Consider the following 26564-nt stretch of genomic DNA (forward strand, 5'->3'; position numbering starts at 1 on the left):
AATACATTCTATACATATACCTAATATATATTACCCTTCTATAAGGACTCATAGATACATTTAGCACATACACATATTAAATAAAATGTACATGTGCCATTAGAATAGAAAGATATTACTGATTATTTCATCTTAAGTCATGTTTTTGAGACAATATTCTCCATCTCTATTAGATGGAGAATTAGATGCTGGTCTGACCCTGGGCAACTCATTTTAATCTCTGTTTGCCTCAGTTTCCCCACAGATAATAACAGTTCTTACCTTACAGGATTGAAATGAAGATCAAATGAGATAATAAGGTGCCTGCTATCAGGTCTCATTCACAGTAGATGCTTAATAAATTCATTGACACTCCCTCCCACCTCCCTCATGGCATCTTATATAGCGTTAGCTGGTTGCACAATATTGTTGACTCCTTTAGACTTTGGCTTTTTAGGTTGTCCCTGTAGATTTCATTCCCTGCCTCTGTGATTTTTCTCAAGTAGTCTAGATTTTGAGTTCCTTAACATTTAGTCCTTCTGGTTTTGTCTTTATATATGCTCAATGCTTAGAAGCACAATGTAGGTCATTCCACTCTCCATGTGCTACTCTGCAAGACATTCCTCCCAGGAGAAGCAGTGGCAGCTAATGAAGTTTGGCATGATACTTGTAGGATATATTATGTCTGGTCTATGTTTACTGTAGATTAGGGCAGCTAGGAGCTAGGTGTGTTTTTTGTCTTTCATTCTGAAAGAAGAGTGTGACATCAGGGAGGTGATCTCATGACAAGCATGTGAATTGGATTTGAGTGAGGAGGTGCTGTTCTAGTCACCAGCCTCACTTTCTCCTCTGGAGTCATCTAGGTTCAGTAACCAGATATGAATCAGGATGACTGGAGATGGCCCTGGATGTGAAATAATCAGAGTTAAGTGACTGGCCCATGGTCACACAGTAGGTATGTGGTAAATTTCTGAGGTGGGATTTGAATTCCCATCCTCTAGACTCCAATGTCTGTGCCCTAGGGCAGCTTGGTGGTGCCTTGATGGATAGAGCACTGATCCTGGAATCAGAAAGACGCCTCTTCCATAGTTCAAATCTGGGCCCAGCCACTTCTAGCTATGTGATCCTGGGGAAGTCGCTTCAACCCGTTTGTCTTTGTTTCCTCATCTGTCAAATGAGTTGAAGAAGAAAATAGCAAACTAATCCAGCACTCAAGAAAACTCCAAATGGAGTCATGAAAAGTCAAACACCACTCGACAACAATAACCACACCTCATTTTCATGCTTCTAATTCAGCCTTGAATACTGGTTTCCTTCCCACCTTCCTCAGCCTCCTCTCTCCTCTGATTGGATGGCTGGAGCACTAAGTTCCTCCCAGTTTTCCTTTATAGAGACAAGTATGGAACTTCCCACTCATTCCACCTGACGTTTTCAGCTCAGCTTCACAGCCCCCCTTATTCCATATCTCACCCCATGGTCCAGCTTCCATTTGTGTGCTATCTTCCCCATTATACTGTAGACTCCCCAAGGCAAAAGACTGCTTTCTTTTTCTTATTTGTATCTCCAGCCCAGGATCTGGCACAAAGTAGCCCCCAGATAAATGTTTATTGAGTTGAAAATAAATGTTAGCCATTATTGCGGTTGTTGACTTCTGCCTCCAGATCCAGTGATCATTCTGTTAAACCACAGCTTGTCTTTATCTTTTCCTGAGGGGGGTGCTGGAGAGTCGGTCATTTTGTGATCTATGTAGAACCGAACTCTATTATTTGTTATAGGTGAGCATACTGGCTAAGAATTTTACCCAATAGTTAATCTGATGTCACAAAATGAAATAAAAACTTCAGTCAGATTTATCAAAAGCTATGTTTTGATTCTTTTTACTTTTAAGAATGTGTCACAATAGATAGCTTTAGAACAAGCTAACATTACTATGATTCAGGCATATACAACTGGTACAGTTCAGTAGTACATAAACAACTCTAAAACAAATGTACCATAGACCAGAAACTTAAGTTACAAAAAACTATACAATATTATAATTAACATAAACTAGTAAGTAAAAACAACTCCTCACAGATTTTGCACACTTAAAAATAAGCTTTACACAATAATTGAAATTATGAATTACTACTACTGATTATTAGAATATGTTACAAACGTAAACCTAAAAAAAATTATGGTCACATTTTGCTTTTGTTCCAGTGATGCACAATTATATGAAATGTTACATCTCTTTTGTGTGAATTAACATTTGCTTCTTTAAAGGTTCATAGCTGCTAGGATAAAAATACGTCCCTGTGTAAAAAATGTTTAGATTAAACATTCCTTAAAGAGAGTCCATATGAATTGTAGAAATTTAAGCAGTTAGGAAGCTGCAGTGTTGTTTTTAGCACTGGTAAACAAATACTGTATTAAAGTGCAGGGTCTTTCTTCTCCTTCACCTCTTCCAATTCTCCCTCCCTACCCCACCCTCACCACCCATCCTTCCTCAAAGCTTCAGTCCTGTGCTGGGTGAATTTTCAGAATCTCCACTGAGAAATGTTGAGTCACACATACACAGTCAAGGTTGTTTTTCTCGAAAGTCAGTGATAGCTTTCCACAGCGTACACAGCATCCCTCCCCTGGGTAAAAACACATAATAAACAGGTTGCGTATAATATTTCATTTCCACAGTGGCCTCAATTCTTTATAACATATGGGTTTCCTAACACTGATTTGTTATGATCAGAAAAGATCTGAATTTAACTTCCTAATCTACACTGTGTATCTTTTTTTGACCCTTGTAACCCCCCAAATCTATCCTCACCCTACTTCTTACCTCCTTTTCCTCCTCTAATCCACATAATCTCAAGAAAACAAAATGACTGAAAATTTGAAATATGACATCTTAAGAATCAGCCACTCTTGGGAAAGGATTTTTTACATGCTCAATCTAAATAAAGAACTATTGATCATCAACTAAATCAGATATAAACTTGAAAAATTATTTAGGAGCCATCCTCTCCAAATAGGCAACTGGGTGGTGTGGTGGATGGAGCACTTGGCCTGGAATCAGGAAGACTCATCTTCCTGAGTTCAAATCTGGCCTCAGACACTTGCCTGCTGTGTGACCTTGAGCTTATCACTAACCCCTGCTTGCCTCAGGTTCCTCATGGCAAATAAGCTGGAGAAGGAAATGGCAAATTACTCTAGTATTTTTGTTAAAAAAAAATAAACAAAACCCAAATGGGGTCATGAAAAGTCAGAATGAAATGAATGAACAACAAAAATCTTTTCCAAAGGATCCTCATTCTCATAAAGTATGGTATATCCATGAATAGAATGACTCTTGGAATTTTTAGATTGTCAATTAAACACCAAAAAGTCTAAAAGAATATTAGTTGATCTAGTGCATTTCAAGAAATTCTGCCAATTTGTCTTTGCAAAAAAATTAGAATTGTAGGACTAGTATGGAACTTGATCAACCCTCTTCTGGTACAGGTGAGGAAACTCAGGCCAAGTTCACAGGGCTTTTGATAGCAGAGGCAGCAGCACACTAGGACTTTGTGATGCCTATCATATTGTTCTTTTCTTGTTATTCAGTCATTTTTTTCAATCATATTAGTCATATCTTCATGATCCCATTTGTGGTTTTATTGACAAAGATAATGGAGTAGTTTGTCATTTCCTTCTCTATCTCATTTGACAGATGAGGCAAGCTGAAGCAATGAGGGTGAAGAGACTGGCTCAGGGTCACAGGCCAGATTTGAACTAAAGAGTATCAGTCTTCCTGACTCCAGGCCCAGCAACTCTACTTACTCAATTGAGCTTCTCCCACCGTATGTTTAAAACAACAATAAAAACAGTATAGTTACCTCAACCGCAGGCATTTCAAATCATCCCGAGTAACATAGCAGAGAATATCATCAAGAGTATAATCTTCAGCCAAAAACTAAGGGGAAAATAAAACAGAATCAAAGTAAGACTTTTAAGGCTTGTAATAAAGTCTATAATTTTAGACTTATGGCAATAATTTTAAATAAAATGAAATTTAAATAATTTCATTTCTGTGGAATCACTGAGGGAATATCTATTTTTAATTGATTAAAAGGCTGAATTATAGATTTTTTTTTTGTAAGGCAAATGGGGTTAAGTGGCTTGCCCAAGGCCACACAGCTAGGTAATTATTAAGTTTGTGAGACCGGATTTGAACCCAGGTACTCCTGACTCCAGGGCCGGTGCTTTATCCACTGTGCCACCTAGCTACCCCTGTAGAATATTTTTAATGAACTACACCATCATCTATTTCTTCTAAGTATATTCAATATAATAGGAAGTAAAGACTACCAAGGTGTGGCTGTCTAGGAGTCTCAGGGGAATTGTCTGCATACAAATGTGTGCTCTTCAGTTGATTTTAAAGTATTTACTGTGTTCTCTTTGTGCTTGAGCTAACCGGCTAACCATTATCATCATTTCAATTCTGTCAATATTGTTTGATTAGCAGACATCTTTCACATAGAGTATTATTTCATCCTTGCCTGTATCCAAGTGACTACAAACTTCACAGAAATAATGTCTAAAGTAATAATGTGTCTAATTTCCAATACAGCTTCTGCTTTAACATGGGTTTGCTGTAGATAGTCCATGATCATTGATGCTTCATTGTGAAGAGCAGTGTCAATTTGGGTCTTGATTGGGGGCATGAAAATTTTTTAAAGCATTGAAAGAAATGCTATATATCTTATAGGTGGGATATATTTTTCCAGTCATTTTTCAATAACACGAGAAATTATAGTTTTCTAGAGCTGATCTAAGTTTTATCTGGACACTGAATAATTTTCACTTGGAAGGAGTTGGGGAAGGTGCAACAACTGATCTCTGATAATTTTATCTTAAATAAAAAACTGGGATCTTGACAAGACATTCTTGTAAGAATACTGAGCCTGCACAAAAGAAGCAACAAACATATATATAAACATTTAAGCAATTACATTTATGTTAATAATTTCTAACCCAGAAAAACTGTACAGTGAGATTAGATTACACAATTAGATATACTATCTTATTTGACCATAAGGAATTGCACGTGCCTTTATTAGGGTCAACAATTCCATCAATGCAACAAATAATCATTACTCAAAAATTTCTAAAGTTACAAAGAAATGACATAATAGTCTCTTGAAATCTCTTGTGTCTATCAAAATTTTTCTGAAGTTGTGGGAATGAATTAGATAGAAAAATAAATACTTCTTGTTCTTCTCAGATCTACTTAACCATTCTGACTTTTCAATCTTTTTCTAATCTGATACTGGGAACAAGATAGAAAATTTTCTCCCCTTCAACCCTTTGGCTCCCAGAAAATGAATAATTATCTCATAGATTCCTAACAACTTTTTTTACCCTGCTTATAGTGTCCTCATCAGCTCCATTGTCTCTCAGCCAGTCGATAAGTGCAGAGTCTTCAGTTCCTATGCCAGGAGAATTTAGGTGACAAACATACAGTCCAGGAATATCTAGGGAAGATGAAGTTTGTAAATGTTTTATTACTATACCTTGTATGCTTCATATATTTCAATATTTGAGAGCCCCGACCTTCCAGTGATAAGAATTCGAATGGACATTTTCATAGGTTTTCACTCTGTCATTGAAAAATATAATTGGCAGAGTCTTTCTGGAGAGCAATTTGGGATTATGCCTAAAGGGCAACAAAAATGTACATACCCTTTGACCCAGCAATACTACTACTGCTGAATCTACACCCTGAAGAGATTATGAAAAAGGGTAAAAACATCACTTGTACAAAAATATTCATAGCAGCCCTGTTTGTGGAGGCAAAAAATTGGAAATTAAGTGAATGTCCTGCAATTGGGCAATGGCTTAACAAACTGTGGTATATGTATGTCATGGAACACTATTGTGTTCCACTATATAAACCAGGAGGAGTGGGAATTCAGGGAAGCCTGGAAATATCTGCATGAACTGATGCTGAGTGAGATAAACAGAACCAGAAAAACACTGTACACCCTAACAGCAACATGGGGCTGATGATGAACCTTGATGGCCTTGCTCATACCTTCAGTGCAACAACCAGGGACAATTTTGGGCTATACACAATGGAGAATGCCATCTGTTTCCAGAGAAAGACTTATGGACTTTGAATAAAGACCAAAGACTATTATAGTCAAATTAGGAAAAAAAAAGTGTTATATTATTATGTAATTTTACTATCTCATACTTTGTTTTTCTTCCTTAAGGATACAATTTCTCCATCATCACATTCAACTGAGATCAATGTAGAACATGGAATCAATATAAAGACTAACAGAATGCTTTCTGTGGGGGGTGGGGGGAGGGAAGCAAGAATGGGGGGAAAACTATAAAACTCAAAGTAAATAAAATCTTTCTTTAAAAAAATATAGTTGATAGAAACAAAAACTAGTTGGATAGGTGTACATATTATATATATATACACATATATATACACATATACATATACACACATATACATATACCCACATAGATATTTGCTATCTATCAATATACACAAACACATGTGTAGATATTGTATGTGTATTTGCATGTAAATAACTATGTATGTATATATAGGTATATGTTTATATATATACACACACACACACTTATGCATATCAGGGTACATATCATACAGATAAAAATCTTATGGAGTAAAAGATCAGTTTTGTAACTGACTTGAAAATGATAGAATGATCCTCACATTTTGCTTTTTTATCCATTCAACTAGCTTGTTGAACTTCCAAAATTTATGCCATCTGAATGGTGTTTATCTTTTCACTTGACATAATAAAGACATAACTTGGCTATATTCTCATATTTAATCATCTCTAGTCTTTGAAGTAACCAAACAGCTGAACACACTAAGAGTAACCTCCATGAAAGCCCTATTGTGATGCCTCACCCAAGGTTGACAAAGATGACAAGGTGAGACCAGCAAAATAATTTCCAGCTGATCTTACAGCAAACTGGGAAGAATTCTCCTATGTGGTGATGAACCATGTCTCTTGTCACTTTGTATGTCTCTTGTCCTCAAACTAGCCTGGGAAAAGTTTATCACCCAAAGTTTGCTTACCAGATGATATCTCTTAGGGGCTGAAGTAATTCATGAAAACGATTTATTAAAACACAGAGGGGTTGAATTTATGTGAATGGAGATAAACACCCACACTGTGAGAATCAATGAAGCTTCTGAAGGATGACCATTGACCTCTCTTTTTTGTCCCCTCTAAGCCAGCTAGATAATGACTTCTCTTTTCTACTCCCATAAGGCACGCGTAGGTCAACCCTGTTAGCACTAAAGTGTTGCCCTTTAATATAAGTAAGCCTTTAGCTTCTTTGGTCTTCAAATTCTAAATACAGTAGAGGAAAGCACAATGAAATCATGGCAGTGTAGTAAGATACAGACTTAAAGAGAAATGGAGAAAAAAGAAAGGGGAGTAGCCTCCTATTTCAATAACATTATCCTAGAATATAAATGTACATATTTTTTAAAAAACTACCCTACATTTTCTTGATTTACTTCTTTTTTGTATTCCTAGCATAGTACCTGATACACAGTAGGAACTTAATACATGTTTATTGATTGATTGTTTGCTACTGTTAGTGATAAACTCTCCCCATTCCCCAGAGCAATGACTGCTAATAGGTATGATTCAAGTGAACCATGGTGATTTTGTGTGCAGGAAATAAAAATATCTTTTTTACCCCTCTATTTTTGCTGTTGTTGCTGTTGTTGCTGTTGCAGCCCCTTTGAAAAACAATCCTTAAGAATGTCTATCATTTACCTATTGGTTGTGACTTAAGCTTCAGGTGTTTAATTTCTTGATCTTTTTCTTCAATTGCTTGATGAAGGAGTGCTTGGAATTCTCTCTCCTTCCGAACTAATTCTTCTAGCAATCTATAGGGAGAAAAATTCATATTGAACAATATGACTGAATTTTGTTAGAGATAAAAATCATTAAGAAATCTTCCAATCTAACCTTTCTTTGTCTTTAGAAAGGATTTGAAATGACTTACCCTAGAAATGTAATTTCTAACCAAAATCATTTTTTGGGGGGGGGCTTTAACAAACATCATACAAAATCTAGTTCTCTACCAAAAAACCCAGAGTAATATGCTTATGCAAAGAATAAAATTTCCTTTTCTCCTTTCAAGTTAATACAATTTGAGAAAGTATTCCATGACTATGATTGTGGCATGAAAATTTTTTTTTAAAAAAAGCAACATTTGAGACATAAATAATATATTTATAGACATCACTTACATATGAACTGTTCCTATACTGGTCACAAGGGGACTTTCCTCTTACTGATGCAGTTTCAGAGGAAGGAAAAAGATGACATGCTCTCAGTGATGAGGCGAATAAATGAATCTAAGCTAAGAATAACTACTGGGATGTGGGCAAGGATACCCTTCTCAATTATTAAGGATGAATCCTTTGGATTTAATGCCAGTATCAAAAAAGATTTGTTATTTATGTAACCTTCTGAGACAAAGGAATAGAAGTATTAGGACAGGGCTAACCAAGACAGCATGAAGAGTTAAGGGAAAAGGTGGAAAGGTTAATGGATATGGTGCAGTGGATAGAGCACAGGCCCTGGAGTCAGGAGGACCTGAGTTCAAATCCAGCTTCAAATACTTAATACTTAACTTAGCTGTGTGACCTTGGGCAAGTCTTATATTGCCTTGCCAAAAGAATAACTGTAAAAATTAATCTTCCCCATAATAAGAGTTATCCCTTGATGGAATGGACTGCTTGTCTCAAGAGGTTATGTATTCCTTCTAAGCAGAGCTCTTCAAGCAAAGGTTATATTATCACTTCAAGTAAATGGTACATATCATGCATGTGCTGGATTTTTACAAGTGATTGAAGAACTCAAAGAATGGTCATATAGGAGGAGGGGAGTGAAGCTGAATTCAAAAACAAGAAAGTTCTCTTACCCAGAGAGTTGTGATTTTTGGTATATAAAGAATTTGATATCAGGGTTTGAAATGACAACCCCAACCCCAGCATACTCTCCCTTCTACCATTTTATAACAAGTCTATGCAAGAGAAACTCCTCATCAAACCAAAGAAGATTGAGATTTTTTTAACTCTGAAAAACCAATATATATATATTGGTTTTTCAGAGTTATATATATATATATAAATTACTAAATATAAAATATATATAAATAAATTACTAAATATAAAATATATATAAATAAATTACTAAATATGCAATGAGTTCCACATTTTTCAGACTTGCTTTTTAAAACCTAAATGAATCACTGAAAAGTAATTTTATTGAAATATCCAGAGACTAATAGAACATTTTTCCTAAGTAGAAATAATACAGGTCTTTTTTCCTTTAATAATACACCTAGTAATGAAACTTGAGGTTTTATAAGAAGACCTTGAGCTGTTGAATTTTTTTTTTTCTGGTTCACTAAAAAACAAAAGAAACCCCATCTTATTGCACAACCACAGGTGAAAAACCAACTGCCACATTGCCAATCCTTTGTTATTTCAGGAAGCTGTAAATTATAAAGATTTAGGTTTTGTGCTATCTCAAATGTTGGGGAAAAAAAGAGGAAATACTAACAGGCAGCTTGTCACCTTCATATTAGGCAGTTTCTCTATGCTACCAATGTCTCATGAAGACAAATGAAGCTTAATAGATTTGGTATTTTTGGTCAAATGAACCCTGACTTAGTAACTATTTGCTAATGTTCACCCTTTAATTAGAACAAAAACAAACCCTTTAGCAACATTAACTTTATCCTCCCTCCCCCCGAAAGGACTCCATATTTCCATCCATGGATTTTCAAGAATGTATACTTTCTATTCTTTGTTTAACTATCTGTCAGAAGGAATATATTGCTCTGGAGTCTATTTCCTAGGCAATCTATGAGATGCTACAACCAAGTTATTCTAGAAAATCTAGAGATTAAACTCCAAAGAATGAATTGACATCTATGTAAACTGAAGCAAATAATGGTTTTCAATCAAACTAGCTAAGCTAAAGCATTCTGTTTGATAAAGAGGTCTTCCAAAGATAGCAGAAGTAAAAACAGAGGGTCTCTTTTGCCACTGAACTGATCTGCTATAGACGATCTGTAGGGAACTACAAATAAAAATTACACAGGTCAGGAAGGAACAGAAGATATGATTTTTGTTGGGGGAAAGGAGACCTAAACTGATGAAATCACGAATCCATAATATTACTTTATAAAAAAATAGGTGAAATCATGTTAAAATGAAAACTACAGTACTGAATTATAGTTGAGTTTTCATATCTATCAAAGTAGATAGAAAAAAAGAGAATTTTATAAAACTAAAAAACATCAAGTAAAGATGGCAAAATCAATATTGGAGAGGCTTGGGAAGATAGGTAGGTCCTCCTGTGAACCGGTATACCCAATTTGAAATCATTCAAGAAAAGTGAATAAATATTCATATCCTTTAATCCAGTGATCCTTCTATTGGACCTACATCTGAAGATAGTCAAAAGCACACAAAAAATTTATATATATGTATATATATATATATATATATATACATATATATAAAATACAGTATTCATAGAGGTGCTCTTTTGTGGTAGTAAAAACTTGGAAACAAAGTAGGTTCTCATAGATTGGAGAATGGCTGAAAACTGCAGTATAAGTTCATTATGGATTATTATTAATCAGCAAGAAATTACAAATACAAGGAATTCTGAGAAACATGGGAAATATATATGAACTGATGCATGGTAAAATATGTGGAACCAAAAATGGTATTCATAGTTACCATAACAATATAAATGAAAATGTCACTAAAAGGAAGTCAAACTGGCAAGTGAAAAATCAATAATGGTGCCAGAGAACAGAAAATGAAACATACCTTCTTCCTTTCAGCCAAGAGGCAGGAGATTAGTAGGATAAAAATGTTGCATATGGTATCAAATATAAATATTGTACCAATTGTTTTTAACTGTTCTTTTTTATAGGGAGGGTTAAATTCCTTGAATTATAGAAAAATGGAGATGTAAAACTTTTTTTTTTTTAAAAAAACTATTCAATAAAGCTATTTTTTTTAAAAAAAGAAGAAATACTCAGAATTCACAAAACAAACACTTACCTGTTTGTCTCTATTTTCATTCTCCCAAGCTGAACGTTCAGAGACCTGTGAGCAGCACCCTGGGAATCGTGAGATACTGTGGAACTGAGTGTGCTCACCCCAGAGGTGGCCACAGCGTCTTCAATGACTGCCTGAGGTCTTCGATTCGTTTGAGTGGGAGGCTGCTCCTCATGGTCATCTTCAACGTCCAGATCATCCTGATCAGCTGTATCACTTTCAGATGCAAGACTAAAATGTGGCCTCAGTTCTAAGAGGAATAGCATTAACAACAGCTTAGTTTGGCTGTAATGCTGAATATGTGAAAAGAGAACTATGAAATAAGATTGGAAAGCTAAGGAGGGAGCCCAATTATGGAAAGCTTTAAATGGCTAAGCTAAGATATTTGTTTTATCAAACAAGAGGCAAAGGTGGGGGGGATTATTGAAGGATTTTCAAATGGTGGACAAATAGAGTCAGAATTGGGGCTTTCAGGAATATGAACCTAGTGGCTAGGCAGAAAATGGATTAGAGTTGGGAGACTGGAAGGAAGGTGATTAAAATCATTTTTAATAATGGTTCTAGAAAGTGTAATCATTTAGAATACTATTCTCTTTGGGAAAGTACAATCTGAGGTCTAGGGAGCACTGGGAATATATCTTTCCTCTTAGCATATGAGTGGAAATATATTCTTCCATTCTGTCCATCCACTTCCACTCCCACCATACTCTGACTACCACCCTCCCCCCAAACACAAGAGAGTACTTAAAGTTCTAGACACTATGGGATGAGGGATGGAAGTGCAATGTAAAAGTTGTAGCATAAAGGAGACAGAATGTACGGGCTGGGGAGCATCCAATGGAGGAAACGATAAAGGAAAAGACTACATCAGGCTCTAGTGCCTGAAGGAGTCAGGAGTGATGATTCTCATACCAATGGTGGTGGGACGGGGGGAAGAGAAGGGAAGAAGCAGAGCATCACTGTCCATTCACAAGTCAAATGATATCTATAAGCTCGGTTCTGGCTCCTTGAATTTGGTGATGAATATGCAATGTATTGGACCCAGTTAAATAGATTCATTTATATTATCTGGTTATAACTAAAGTAACTATCATTAGTAACTAAACTAATCCCTAAACTTACACCTGGAGGTGTATCTATGGCTAATGAATGTTATTTCATGGAGAATCTTTCATTCAGCAAAGATCTTAACACCACATTAGACACTAATGAGATGCATGCAGATGAATTCATGGTCTCTGTCCTTTTGGAACATACAGTCTAGCAGTGTAGATAAGATATAAACTACAATCAACTCCAATCCAAAGTATATAGGCTTTGGTGGTTAGAGAAGTCAGAGAAATAGCTATGGAAGTTTAAATAGGAGGAATTCCAGCTTTGAGAGCAAGGTTTTGTAGAAGAGGTAACCTTTGAGCAGGACCTTCCTTCAGGAATGGGTAGGATTTAGAGGCACGATTATAGGACTGTGGTGGTGGGGAAGACATCCAGAAGAGGGAATGAACATTGTGGGCACAGGTGGGAAAGGACAGGACAGAGTAGAAAATGGTGAATAGACCAATGGGATTGGAATAAAGTAACAGGCAGAAGAGATAGCAGTGGGAGGTAAGATTTGAAGGGTAGTTTGGAGTCCACTTGTTAAGGATATAGATGTCTTGCTAGGGAGTTTGTACTTTATCCTATAAACAATGGGAAATAATAAAAGCTTTTGAGTTGGGAAGTATCCCAAGAAGTCTTTAGGAAGAATAATCAGAGAAGCTGGGATGAACAGAATAAAATAGAGAAGAATTTGGAGGTAGAGGAATCAATTAGGAAGTTGTTAAAAATAGTTTAGGCTAGTGATTTTCAAAGTGGGGTAGGCATATCCTAGGGGGTGTGTAAGATGGCATTTTGAGATAAAAGTAGAAAATACTAGAGACTTTGTTGTTGAGTTGTTTCAGTTGTGTCTGACTCTTCATGACCCCATTTGGGGTTTTCTTGGCAAAGTTACTAGAACAGTTATCCATTTCCTTCTCTAGTTCATTTTACAGATGGGAAAAATAAATAAAACAGGATTAAAAGACTTGATCAGGATCACACAGCTAGTAAATGTCTGAGGAAGGATTTGAACCCAGGTCTTCCTGACTCCAAGACCATTTTTACATCCACATGCCATACTGCCTCTTATTTTTTTATCTAACATTAGAAAGAAATGATCCCCTTATATAAACTGTATGTCATATATGATACAGGGAATATCCTGAAGTGAGAGTTCTAGTTTGGAGGAAATGACAGTGTTATCCTCACTCATTTGCTTTGATCATACTTCCATGTATTGCAGTTTATCTATGCTCAGTTAAGCAAAGTTGTGGAAATTACTTGGTTGTCACTAAACTAACTCTCATAAAATGGTCAAATATTTGAGTAAAACCAAACCAAACCAAAGAACCATTTTAAATACAATATTAACCACACAAATACAGGTGAACAACAGGAAAAAGACAGGGCTGATACTTTTCCTACTCCATGGCTAGCTGCTTTTCATTTAGCCATATGGTACAATAAAAACATATATATGAATTAATCAGATCTGACAGGACATCCTGTCAGATGGATAGTGATCATGAAAATCACTGGGACCATTCAGAAGTTCCCTGTTGAAAAGAATGGCTGAGATTCAAGATGAGTTTCATATTTATTTTTCTTTTACAAAAAAAAGATTAGTGTTCCAAGTCTGTTGACTTTTTCTATGGTAATAAAAACTGTTAGGAGTATGTTACCTGGAAGACATTTTTAAAAAAATAAAACATAAAATCTATCCTTTCAAGGTAAAGGTGATTTTCAAATAATGAGTGCTAAAGTAACTGCTTTTTAAAAAACTACTCATGCTGTGGAAAGAACATCTTGAACAAGGGAATTTGGAAATGTTTCCATTGTTGTATATTTTGTTGCCAAAAAATGATGAAAATATGACACACCTACTAAAATTCTCATATTTCTACACTTAATATCTCCCCACAAATTTCTGTTTAAAATTCTTCCAAAGAGTATTCATCCATAGATTTTGAACAATTTGTTAAACACAGAAACATGCAAAGTTTTCTGGTTTGTTTGCAAAATAAAACTTTACAGGATATGAAAATTTACTAACTGATATTCAATAAAACCATTTGTATGCTAAGATGGAGTGTGTGGAAAAGTTAAAATCATGACTAAGCCAGTAACCGTCCTCGATATGCTTCATTCACCTGAATCTATCTGTCCTTGTGATATTCTCTACCTATTCTAGCCATTAAAACTATGTGTTAAAATAAACTGAACTTAGAAGCTACTCTTTAACTCCTTATACCACTAAGCCAAGATTGTAAAATATAATGATGCATGTTCAATTACATTTCTGTCACTTTCATAAAAGCAAAAAATAAAGTTTTCTGTATGGTAATATTTTTTTAAATACCATATATTTAATCATTATCTCATTTAAAAAAAAATTCCTGTTTTTAGGAGCAGCTAGGTGGCATAGTGGATAAAGCACCGGCCCTGGAGTCAGGAGTACCTGGGTTCAAATCGGGTCTCAGACACTTAATAATTACCTAGCTGTGTGGCCTTGGGCAAGCCACTTAACCCCGTTTGCCTTGCAAAAAAACCTGAAAAAAAAATTCCTGTTTTTGTCTATCATGATTGTGCAAAAAGACTTACATATTGCTTTGCTTTATTTGGCTGTTATTTATTATAAGAAAGTGGTCTAAAGGTGGAGGAGGAAATACATATCATTAGAAAATGGCAGCAATAGAAGAAGAGCATCAATAAAATATTTTTAATAAGGAGAAAAGGAGAAGGAGAAAGAGAGAGAGAGAGAGAGAGAGAGAGGAAACCTGATTCTATGTTGCTGAGGAAGAAGAAGGTAAATAGCTAAGGAGAAGTGGTAATAAATATATATGCTATTCTTGAAAATTTCAGTGATGAAAGGAAGAAGAGATATGAGAGGATAACATAAGGGTATAGAAGGGTCTGATGCATGATTTTTTTTTAGGAGAAGGGAGGAGAGAGACAGAGATACATATACACACATGTGTATATGTGTGTGTGTGTATATATAAATATATATATATATATATATATATATATATATATATATATATATAGAGAGAGAGAGAGAGAGAGAGAGAGAAATTGATGAAGCAAGGCAGGGAAGTCATAAGTGGAGGATTTAATTTAATTTTGAAAATTTTGAAAAGGAAAAGCAACATTATTCCCTCATAGATAACCAGAAATGAAGAGAAGAGACTGAAAATACAGACAAAATAATGAAGTTGAGAACAGGACAATTGAGAAGCCCATGGCTGAGGAACCTCAGACATCACCAGCCTAGGATAAGGGAAATTGGTATAAGGTTGAGATCTCATGAAAAATGTAAAAGTTTGCAAAAATTGCTTGGAGTGTCAATCAAGGAGTCAATTTGAGATCAATTTAAAAAAAAGGATTTTTTGAGCACTTAGTTGAGAGGTGAAGATGCATTTTTAGTGAAATAAGTTGGCATACTTTTATAACCATCTCCATTCATATCTGGCAAACCTATATTGCAGTTAAGTTAATATCATTTGGTCAACCTGTGAAAGCAATTATGATCCAAATAAAAATTATTTTAAACTTAATAAACACCAAATAAAATGTACATCTCCATAACACAGAACAGAAAAGTATGGTTTAATGTTAAGGGGAAAGAAGAATCATCATGGGCCAAAGAGTCTGTATGGAGTCCAGGTTGGGAAGGAAAATAAAAAGACACAGGAAAGGGCTAATAAAACAGATGAATACAGAGGGGTCAGAAGATGACTCTATTTGGATAAGGGTAAAAGACAACTGAGGGAATGAACATAGGCAAAGAGGAAACAAAATGATCACTTCTGTATATGATACGGTAATTTATTTATTTTTTATTTTTTGCAAGGCAATGGGATTAAGTGGCTTGCCCAAGGTCACACACAGTGATATGGTAATTTATTTAGAAAACCTTTAAGAACCAAAATTAAACAGTAAATTCAGTAAAACTGAAGGACATAAAATACATCTACAATAAATCCAGTACAAATATATGGAAAGAGAAATTACAATCAAAATAGCTAGAGAAGACAAAAAATATTTGGGAGCCTACCTAGGAAGACATACCTAGGAACTATTAAAATCCAATTACAAACACTCTGTAAAGAGTAATTACTCAACATTAGGTCAATAGTACCTCAATTAACTTATTTATTCAGTGCCAAATTATCAAATGTCATTTTATAGAATCAGACTATAATAATGAAATTCACATGGGAGAGGTAAAGATCAAAACTCTCAGGGGTAATTATTAAAAAGTGAGAAAAAAGTGAGCCTATCAGTAGTAAATCTCAAACTACTATAAAGTAGCAATGATTAAAATAATTTGATACTAGTTAAAAAAATAGAAAGTAAAAAAAATAGGTATACCTCATACATAAACAAACAGTAGAACCAAAGACTCCAATTACTGGAATAAGGACTCATTATTTTTCTGTTGGGAAAACTGTAAAGCAGTTTGACAGAAATTAGGTATAGGGTAGCATTTCACACCACAAGACTGAGTAAGCTCCAAATTATTACTTTACCCACTGCTCTACCTAGGTTCCCAATAATGCTTAGAGGATGAGGCTATTACACCCTGAATTTTAGCAATTTAGTGAAAGTGACTTTTCATGTTGTACTATGTTCTGGAGGCCACTGCCCCTAGATTGATTAAGAGTAATTTGATTAGATAATATTTCAAAATTTTTTAAATTAAGACTCTAACTAAATTTGTGAGAGACAGAACCCACAGAAAGATCCAGTGAGGCAATTCTCCAGACCAAGTTAACCTGGAAAATAGTGAAAGGCTCCGCTCCACAGGATTAGAGGGGCAGCCTGCCAGAGTGAAGAAACTTCAGCCTCCAAGAGGTAGCCCCAGGGCACCTGGGAGCTGTTGATCATGGTAGCAGGGCAGTTTCCTGACCTACAGCCTGGGGAGAACTGGGCACAAATTGGAGGATCAGCTGAAGGGACCTCTGCCAGAGCAAGCACATGAAGCCCAGACCCTCAAGGCAGTTATGGCAGTCAGCATGGTCAGCTCAGCAGCCGTGGCCCCACAGCAGCCCCACGACAGCCCAGATCCAGGAAACAGAAGCAGGTGGAGCCAGTAGGCAGGATCCCCCAGGCAACTGAGCCTTGAGTGCTCAGCCCCCCAAAGGTAGGGGAGTGGAGAAGAGACTTCCAAGGTCTCTCCTCTATATCTGGAATAGGACTCTGGGGCTCTGACCACATTCAGATACCGATCACAGTCTAGGCCTCCCACAGAACAGCCCCCCCCCATCAGCCCCATAGCAGAGGGGTGCTCGTGTGGTCATTCACAGACCAGGAGGGAAGTCAGAGCTTCACACCAGAGATCCTTGTGGGGGGTGGGTGTCCCAATAATACTCAAAAGTTCAGGAAGCACCCCAAAACCAGGCACAGGCTGGGGAAATGAGTAAACAGAGAAAAAAGAGGAACACCATTGAGAAATACATTGTTTATAATCCCAAGAAGCATCAAAATACTCAATCTGAAGATGAAGAAGTACAAGCTCCTGTATCTAAAGACTCCAAGAAAAATGGAAATTGGACTCAGGCTATGATAGAGCTCAAAAAAGATTTTGAAAATCAAGTAAGGTAGATAGAAGAAAAATTGGGAAAAGAAATGAGAGAGATGAAGAAAAAACATGAAAATGAAGTCAGCAGCTCAGTCAAGGAGATTCAAAAAAATGCTAAACAAAATAACATGTTAAAAACCAGCATAGGTCAAATGGATAAAATAGTTCAAAAAGTTAACTGAGGAGAAGAATGCTTTTATTTTTAAATTTTTTGAATTTTGAATTTTTTAGATTTTTGCAAGGCAAATGGGGTTAAGTGGCTCACCCAAGGCCACACTAGGTAATTAGAAAGCATCTGAGGACAGATTTGAACTCAGGTACTCCTGATTTCAGGGCCGGCGCTCTATCCACTGCGCCACCTTGCTGCCCAAGAATGCTTTTAAAAAGCAGAATTGGCCAGATGGAAAAAGAGATAAGAAAGCTTTCTGAGGAAAACAAACCCTTCAGATCTAGAATAGAGCTGAAGGAAGCTGTTGACTTTATGAGAAGTCAAGACATAATACTTCAACACCAAAAGAATGAAAAATTAGAAGAAAATGTGAAACATCTCATTAAAAAAACAACTGATCTGGAAAACAGATTCAGGAAAGATAATTTAAAAATTATTTGGATACCTGAAAGTCATGATCAGGAAAAGAGCCTTGACCTCATTTTAAAAAAAATTCCTACAGGAAAATTGCCCAGATATCCTAGAAGCATTAAGCAAAATAGAAACTGAGAGAATCCACAGATCTTCCCCAGAAAGAGATCCAAAAAAAAATCACCCTCAGGAATATTATAGCCAAGTTCCAGAACTCCCAAGTCAAAGGGAAAATATTACAAGCAGCCAGAAGAACACAATTCAAATATTGTGGAGCTGCAGTCAGGATCACACAGGACTTAGCAGCAACTACATTGAGGGCTCATAGGGCTTGGAATATAATATCCTGGAAGGCAAAAGAGCTCGGAATGCAATCGAGAATCAACTACCCAGCAAAACTGAATATCCTCTTCTAGGGGAAAAGATGGACTTTCAATGAACCAAGGGAATTTCAATTGTTTCTGTTGAAACAACCAGAACTGAATAGAGTTTGACCTTCAGATACAGGACTCATGTGAAGCATAGAGAGTGGAGGAGAAGGGTAAAATGTGAGAGACTTAATGATGATGAACTGCATGTATTCCTGCACAGAAAAATGATACTGATAATACTTATAAGAAACTTCTCATTTAAGAGAGCTGGTAGAAGGAGCTTTTATAGATGAAGCACAGGAAAGAGCTGAATTTGAAGATATAATATATTGTAAAAATGGAGTCAGTGGCTAAAAAATGTAATGGGAATAAGAGAAAGGAGAGGTGGAATAGGCTAAGATATTTCATATAATAAGATTTTTTTTTATGACAGTGAGCTACTGCAATGATATGGAAGGGGGGGAGGTGAGGAGGAATGAGGGAAACTTATTAGCTGTGTAATCCTGGGGCAAGATGCTCTCATCAGAGGTGGCTCAGAGAGGAAACAGCATATACACTCAATGGGGTATAAACATCTAGAAGGGGGACAGGGGGAAGGGTGGGGATGTGAGTGATGGAGGAGAGGGTGGATCATGGGGGAGAGTGGTCAGATATAACACATTTTCTTTTTTACTTTTTGCAAGGGGCTGGGATTGGGTGGCCTGTCTAGGACCACAGGGACGGCTGGTTGCTGAGCCTTAGGAGTGGTATGTGGGCTTGGGGACTCTTGGCCCCAGGGCTGGTGATCAGTCACTCAGATACCCTGCTGATTTTAGAAGAGGGACAGGGTGAAAGGAGAGAGAAAATATAGTATATGGTATTGGGGAGGTATGAATGGAGGGAGCTGCAATCAACAACAGCAACAATGCAAAAATATGGAAGTAGCTTTTATGATGAACTTATCATAAAGAATGTGATCCACGCGAGACAGCCCGAGACAGAGCTGGTGGCGTTGGAACACAGACTGAAGCACATTTTTTTTCTCTTCCCTTTACTTTATTTCTCATGAGGGTCTATATTCTTTGGGGGAAGGGGTATTGTGTTTATTCTTAAACAAGAATATTTTAGTAATTATGAAAAACAACATCATCTGCACAAAAATAAAAATAAATTAAAAAAGATTGATTTGATTAACAATGTATACTATGGAAACAATGTAAAAATTGGCAAATTGCCTTCTGTGGGGGGTGGGGAGAGGGAAGTAAGATTAGGGGAAAAATTGTGAAACTAAAAAATAAATAAAATCCTTTTAATTAAAAAAAAGATTGATTTGATTAAGATTATAACGATCAAGGGGCGGCTAGGTGGTGCAGTGGATAAAGCACCGGCCCTGGAGTCAGGAGTACCTGGGTTCAAATCCGGTCTCAGACACTTAATAATTACCTAGCTGTGTGGTCTTGGGCAAGCCACTTAACCCCATTTGCCTTGCAAAAAAACTTTAAAAAAAGATTATAATGATCAGTGCTGTGGTCAGGCATCAAGGGCTAGGAGTATTAACTGATATAAAAATTTTATTATTATATTCTTACATTCCAGTCCTTCTAATTTAAAATCGATTTCTATTATTTATAGCAAAAATTATCCCCAATTTTTCCTTCTCATTTTACTTGACTAATACCTTTATGAATGTTATTTGACAGCAGCTTTTTCTGTCTTGAGTTACTTAATGTTGATTCATATATAAGAGTTCAAATCTGGCCTGGGCACCTTAGGCAAGTCAGTTAACCCTCTTTGCCTCAGATTACTTATTGGTCAAATGAGCTGGAGAAGGAAATGGTAAACCACTCCAGTATCTTTACCAAGAAAACCCCAAATTGGGTCACAAAGAGTAGGGCATGACTGAAACAACAGAGCAACAACAAAACAAAAGATATGCCTTCCATCTCATTATATCCTAAATTGTCTTATATTTAATTACAAAACAGCTTGAAAATGAAGTTGTAACACTTTAGTAGTTCCAAAACATTTGAATTTTATTTCCTAGTTGAGTGAGTACTCTCCAGAAGGAAGCATTCAATGGCTTTTTAGTTTGTTGTTGTTTCCATCAAACTTTGAATCCAATTTTATATATATAATGGGATCTTAAAGAGGTTTGTACTGTGGAATACTGGATGGAATCAAGAACTGGATTCAAATTCTGACTTCCATATTTAATACCTATATGACCCTGTGCAAGGCAAAGGCTCTCTATCCCTCAGATACTTCATCTATGAAAATGGGTTGATAATGACCACACTACCTACCTCACAAGGTTACTGTGAGATTCAAATGAGATTAAAGTGTGCGAATTGCTTTAATGCACCTTATTATTATTATTATTGCTATTAAATGAACTCTCTGTGTCTTAGTTACATGATGTTTTCATTGTAACCTTACAGAGATTTTTTCATTTGACTTTCTAGATCCAAGCTTTCTAGGCTTATATGATTTATACATTATTCATTTCAAATAATTATAACTGCTCCTATTTTAAAAAGAATCAAGAAAAACACTATTTTTTTTCAGTATAATTCTCCACATTCTTCCTCTCCAGAGGCATTGCTCTCACTCCAATATCCCCTTCCTGTTTTGAAACAGCAGCCAAAACAGTCAGCAGAGGCTGCTAGGGGATCTTAAACCACATTAGTTTTGCAGATGAAGGCAGAATGATTTCCTTACAGAACACCCTTTCCACAAAACCTCATGTGCTTTGTTTTGATTAGGTCAGCAAAAGTTTTCCTTTTTGCTTACCACCTGTAAGTAATTGGGTGCAGGGAAAATGAGGACCAGGGCTCTTTTTTCCCCCATTTTTCTCTTTCTCATCCTCTTCTATAGGTAGATGCATCAAACTCAACATTTGATTTAGAACTAGAAGGAACCCAGAAGTCATTTAGTTCAATTCTCTCATTTTTATAGTTGAGGGACATTAAGTCACACTGGGAATAAGTAGTAGAGTCAGGATCTGAACCCAGGTCTTCTGACCAGAACCAGTGCTCCTTCTTCAACTGTACAGAATGAGTTGCTCATTTTTGGATCCCTGGTCTGTGGATAAATTTCTGAGGAGCAATGAAGGTGGAAGGGAAAACAATCAGATTTTTACTTCAAAAATAACTGGCTTTCTCCTTATTCTTTGTATTTTGTTTTTAATTTTTTTTTGGGGGGGGAGTAACAATTACAGTTAAGTGACTTGCTCCAGGATTACACAGCTAATAAATATTTGAGGCTGAATGTGAACTCAAGTCCCCTGGATTTCAGGCTGGTGCACTCTAGCAAACTACTGTGCCACCTACCTGCCCTATTTAATGCATTTAAAAATATTTTGAGGGCAGCTAGGTGGCGTAGTGGATAAAGCACCGGCCCTGGAGTCAGGAGCACCTGGGTTCAAATCGGGTCTCAGACACTTAATAATTACCTAGCTGTGTGGCCTTGGGCAAGCCACTGAACCCCGTTTGCCTTGCAAAAAAAAACCTAAAAAAAATATTTTGAGACTAGGCCTACAAATATCTTTTCTTTTTTTTTTTTTGCAAGGCAATGGGGTTCAGTGGCTTGTCCAAGGCCACACAACTAGGTAATTATTAAGTGTCTGAGACCCCGCTTTGAACTCAGGTACTCCTGACTACAGGGCCGGTGCTTTATCCATTATGTCACCTAGCCACCCCTACAAATTTCAATAGATTTACAAAGGGATTCAGAATCCACAAAAAAAGGTTAGAGACCTTTGTTTTAGGAGACACTAGAGCAACAAGATCAAGAGATAGTGCCTGGCTAGTTGACCTTTCCTCTTCTCAACCAAGTACACCCTAAACTTGAAGGAAGAGTGAAAAGGAAATAGTAAATACTACCTTCACGATCAATTTTTAAATTATTCCCCTTGACTTGTAGAAGTCAAGGTGAGAGTGAATTATAGCAGTAGCTGCTTGGAGGAGAAAGAAGTCAATGAGGTAGGGAAAAAAAAATAAGAAAATGTATTAAACCATGATAGAAGCCACCTAAAATGCAGAGAGTAGCACAATTTCCCCTTTTGTATTATCAAGTTAACTGATTAATTATATGTACAAGTATGTCTAAAAGTGTAAACTGAAGATATTTTAATTTGGTATAAGATAGCAAAAAGAAGTAATTAAAATTGGGAAAGCAGTATTCCAGATGAGAAAAGCAGATACAATTGAGTAATTGTAATGACATTTTTTGACAATCATTCAGGTAGAATCAAATATATTATTAAGTCTGCCAATCCACTTCGCTTTAATTAGGCAATGTTACAGAAAATTCTTCGGACTAAAAGTATCTTCTCTAAGGCAGTATTCATCCACCCACAAAACTGTGTAAATATTAAACGCAGTAAAAAAAAATTATGAGCTAAATTGCGGCAGATGGAGACAAATAATAAAAACATTATCTTTACCAAGGTAGAAGGAAAAATCTCTTCCCTTAAGCTTTCAAGTTTCAGTGTTTTGATAGAATGGTAACTACTTATTCAAATGGTTGAAAGTGTAAATCCTCCTATGGACTCTCATCCATGTGCCCTTCTTGTCCATGCCACTGGGGTAAGGGGGTGTGTGGCATGAGGGAAAGGCAGGCATTTTAAGTGATCTTGGCTTTTTTTTTTCTTTCTGATTCCTTTTCTAGATGTCCTAAACATCCTTTTAACAATACAGTTTAGGGGCGGCTAGGTGGTGCAGTGGATAAAGCCCTGGAGTCAGGAGTACCTGGGTTCAAATCTGGTCTCAGACACCTAATAATGATTTAGCTGTGTGGCCTTGGGCAAGACACTTAACCTCATTTGCCTTGCAAAAACCTAAAAAAACAAACAAACAATACAGCTTAAAATTTTGCCAGGAGACAAAGGTTACTGACCACTAGTTTGCAGTCTCCATTGTTTTCTCTTTCTGGAAAACTGAGGCATTTCCTCTTCTCTAACTGTAAGGTTACCTTTCTTATTTTCCATAGTCAAATATCACTGCAACAATATCTATTAGTTCTTTCATTTGAATCCAGAGATTTGAAGGCATGAAGAGCATTTGGAGATTTTAAAAAGCAAAATAGGAGATCCTTAGAGAGACAATGGCATTAATTGTTTAGGGAGGAGATGAGGTTAGACCTCTATTTAAGGAATGCTTAAGGAATTCTCTAGTTGGATACCACAGGTAGGATTAATTAGAGAAGGGAGAGACTTGAGGCAGGAAGACCAAGTCGGAAGGTCATCCTATAGTTCAGAGTGATATAGACTGGTGGTTATGAGGTAGACAGAGTTGTTGTATAGGTAGACATAAAAATTTTAAGAAATTCTGTAGGTATGTGTGATTGAAGGAGAGTAAGGGTTAAGGATAACACCCAAGTTGCAAATCCAAATTACTGTAAATGGGGGGGGGGGGGTCTTTGATAGAAGTAGGAAAGTTAAGAAAAGGAGTGAATTTTGAGAGAAAGATAATGAATTCCTATTTGAGTCTGAGTTGGAGCAGTTAATTTGAGAAATACAAGAGGCACTTGGAGATGCATAATTCAAGCTCAAGAATGAGACCAGAGATAAGGATTTGGGAGTCATCTGTATTAGAGATGATAATCAAACCCATGGGAGATTATGAGGTCACTGAGAATGAAGAGTGTGATGATAGGTTCAATACAAGATGACAAAATGATCAATGAAACGGCATTTTTTGTCATTGGGGGCAAGTTAATATGAATTCAAACATTTCTTTTTGTGTTTGTCCTAGGAGAACCTGGGAGTCAATGTTTCATTAGCTACAACCACCTCCCTTTGAATCCTGAATTCATTTTGAGGGAGAATGTCAAGAATGATGCAATTCAGTTTGTTCTGCTATCTGTCCACAAGATGATCACTAGATAAGGATCTTTAGATTAAGAGTGGCAGTAGCCAAGGAAAACAGATTCTGGTATGAACCTCAGTCATCTCAACCTCCCTTTCTGCTATTCTTCCTCGGAAAGAGCAAGAGGCTACACAGGACTGAGGATCATCTTATTTTGTTTCCTTGGTTGCTTCCATCAAAGAATTCATATGCCACAGTCACTGCATTAATGATCAGGTAGAATGGTCCTTAGTAAGCAATCTGATGCCTAGATTGTGTTTTATGTCTTTTCTAAAAGACATGAATTAGCAGAGCAATGTGAAGTTAAAATAGCTAGCTAACAATCTAAACACATAAACATATATATACATATATATATATACAAATTTATATATATTTGTGCATATATTTGCATTCATACATATAAATAAAATATATATTTCAATATTTTTATTTAAATTCAAATAAGAGATGGGAATAAGGAATGGAATGATGAACTCAGAGTTAAGAATATATCTGAGTTCAAATACCATTTCAAACATTTAGTAGCTTATGTCCCTGGAGCAAGTTAATTAACTTCTCAACCTCAGTTTCTTCAACTGTAAAAATGGAGATGATGATGATGATAATAATAATAATAATAATAATACATCTTTCACTGACTTATATGAGGATTAATTGAGATAATAGAAAGAAATTGTATTCCTTAAAACATTTCATTAATGTTAGATAGCATTATTATTAGCCATTAAATGTTTCTTTTTTATTAAACATGGTCTTTTCTCTGATACTTTTACTTTCTGGGCATAACAAAAACATTTAAAGGGGCTACTTAATAGGAACAATATCATATTGTTATCCTTTCTGCTAATCCTAAATATGCCTTTTGAATTAGATGAATGTTGCCTCTTGATCTGGCAAATCCATGATTTTATTCCATCTTATAATAGTAGAACATACCAGCTCTAGAAGCATCATAGCTTCAATGGCTATGAGCAGGTGGATCTATGAATTCTTTAATAATTTGTAGGAATATATTTCTGTATTTATTTTTCTCAGTTTGAAAATTGCAAGTCATAATGTAGCTATAACTTTGTGAGCAAAAAGATGAGAAAGTGAGAGCTGGGGATGAAGGAGGTGTTGGTTATTATAACTTTGCCTCAAAATGTTTCTGGATCTCAAAAATAGAAGACATGGAGGTAGTACTCTGGAAATGCAAAATACCTAGGATTAACTTGGAAATTTTTCTCTCCCTAGCTTAAGAGAATGCTAAAGGAGGAGAAAACAGCGACAGTTGCCTAAATGGACTTTTTGAGAATCCAGTTTTCTTACAGAGAAATTGGTAATTCAAGTATCTTGGACATTTAAAAATCTTGCCCGTATTCAGTCTGATTGTAGTGGGATAGAAAGAAGGTATAAGATGCTGTCTTACAGTCCCCAAGTCACCACTACCACCTTCAGAAAAGTGACAAGTGGAATTTGCTCCAATCTTCCCTTAGCCCAGTTACTGAACACTTTCAATTCTTTATATGGACCCCAGGAGGAGAAAATAGAGACGTGTTGGGGCAGCTAGATGGTGCAGTGGATAGAGCATCAGCCCTGGAGTCAGGAGTACCTGACTTCAAATCTGACCTCAGACACTTAATAATTACCTAGCCCTGTGGCCTTGGGCAAGCCACTTAACCCCATTGCCTTGCAAAAAAAAAAAAAAAAAAAAAGAGAGAGAGACAAGTGTCTTTGATTGTTATAATTTTAGCCTGCTGAACTGTTATCAACCATCACATTTGTATAAAGCACAGAATGACTCCAAGTAACTGTAATATAGCTTAAAATCATTTGACTTTTGATTTTGTGGTCTATTTATTCTGATTCTATATACTCGTATACCCTTGACCGATGAACGGTATGCTTCTATCAGGGAAGGTTGTCCTCTTAGACCGAGCGCACTGCTTCAGGAGGGACACACATGGAGCAGTGAGGGAGGAAGGGGACACCTGCCTAGCCAGCCAGATCAGCCGAATCAACCCTGGCAATCAAT

The 26564-nt window shown here is 36.3% G+C and overlaps 1 protein-coding gene across 2 annotated transcripts in view; it reads right to left on the minus strand.

Moving 5' to 3' along the window:
- Nucleotides 1-367: 367 nt before the first annotated feature.
- Nucleotides 368-26564, minus strand: part of MAP3K5 (mitogen-activated protein kinase kinase kinase 5) — a 280602-nt gene continuing 254405 nt past the window's right edge. The window contains exons 27-31 of one of the 2 annotated variants that reach the window (XM_074187670.1): nucleotides 11096-11342; nucleotides 7776-7888; nucleotides 5359-5471; nucleotides 3834-3910; nucleotides 368-2600 (exon numbers count right to left, since the gene is read on the minus strand). In XM_074187670.1, coding sequence (XP_074043771.1) covers nucleotides 2540-2600; nucleotides 3834-3910; nucleotides 5359-5471; nucleotides 7776-7888; nucleotides 11096-11342 — 611 coding nt within the window. In that variant the 3' untranslated portion in view covers nucleotides 368-2539. The remainder of the gene's footprint in view (nucleotides 2601-3833; nucleotides 3911-5358; nucleotides 5472-7775; nucleotides 7889-11095; nucleotides 11343-26564) is intronic. The other variant, XM_074187671.1, reaches the window with a different exon arrangement.

Source organism: Macrotis lagotis, chromosome 5, assembly GCF_037893015.1.
Source record: "Macrotis lagotis isolate mMagLag1 chromosome 5, bilby.v1.9.chrom.fasta, whole genome shotgun sequence".
Taxonomy (NCBI): Eukaryota; Metazoa; Chordata; class Mammalia; order Peramelemorphia; family Peramelidae; genus Macrotis; species Macrotis lagotis.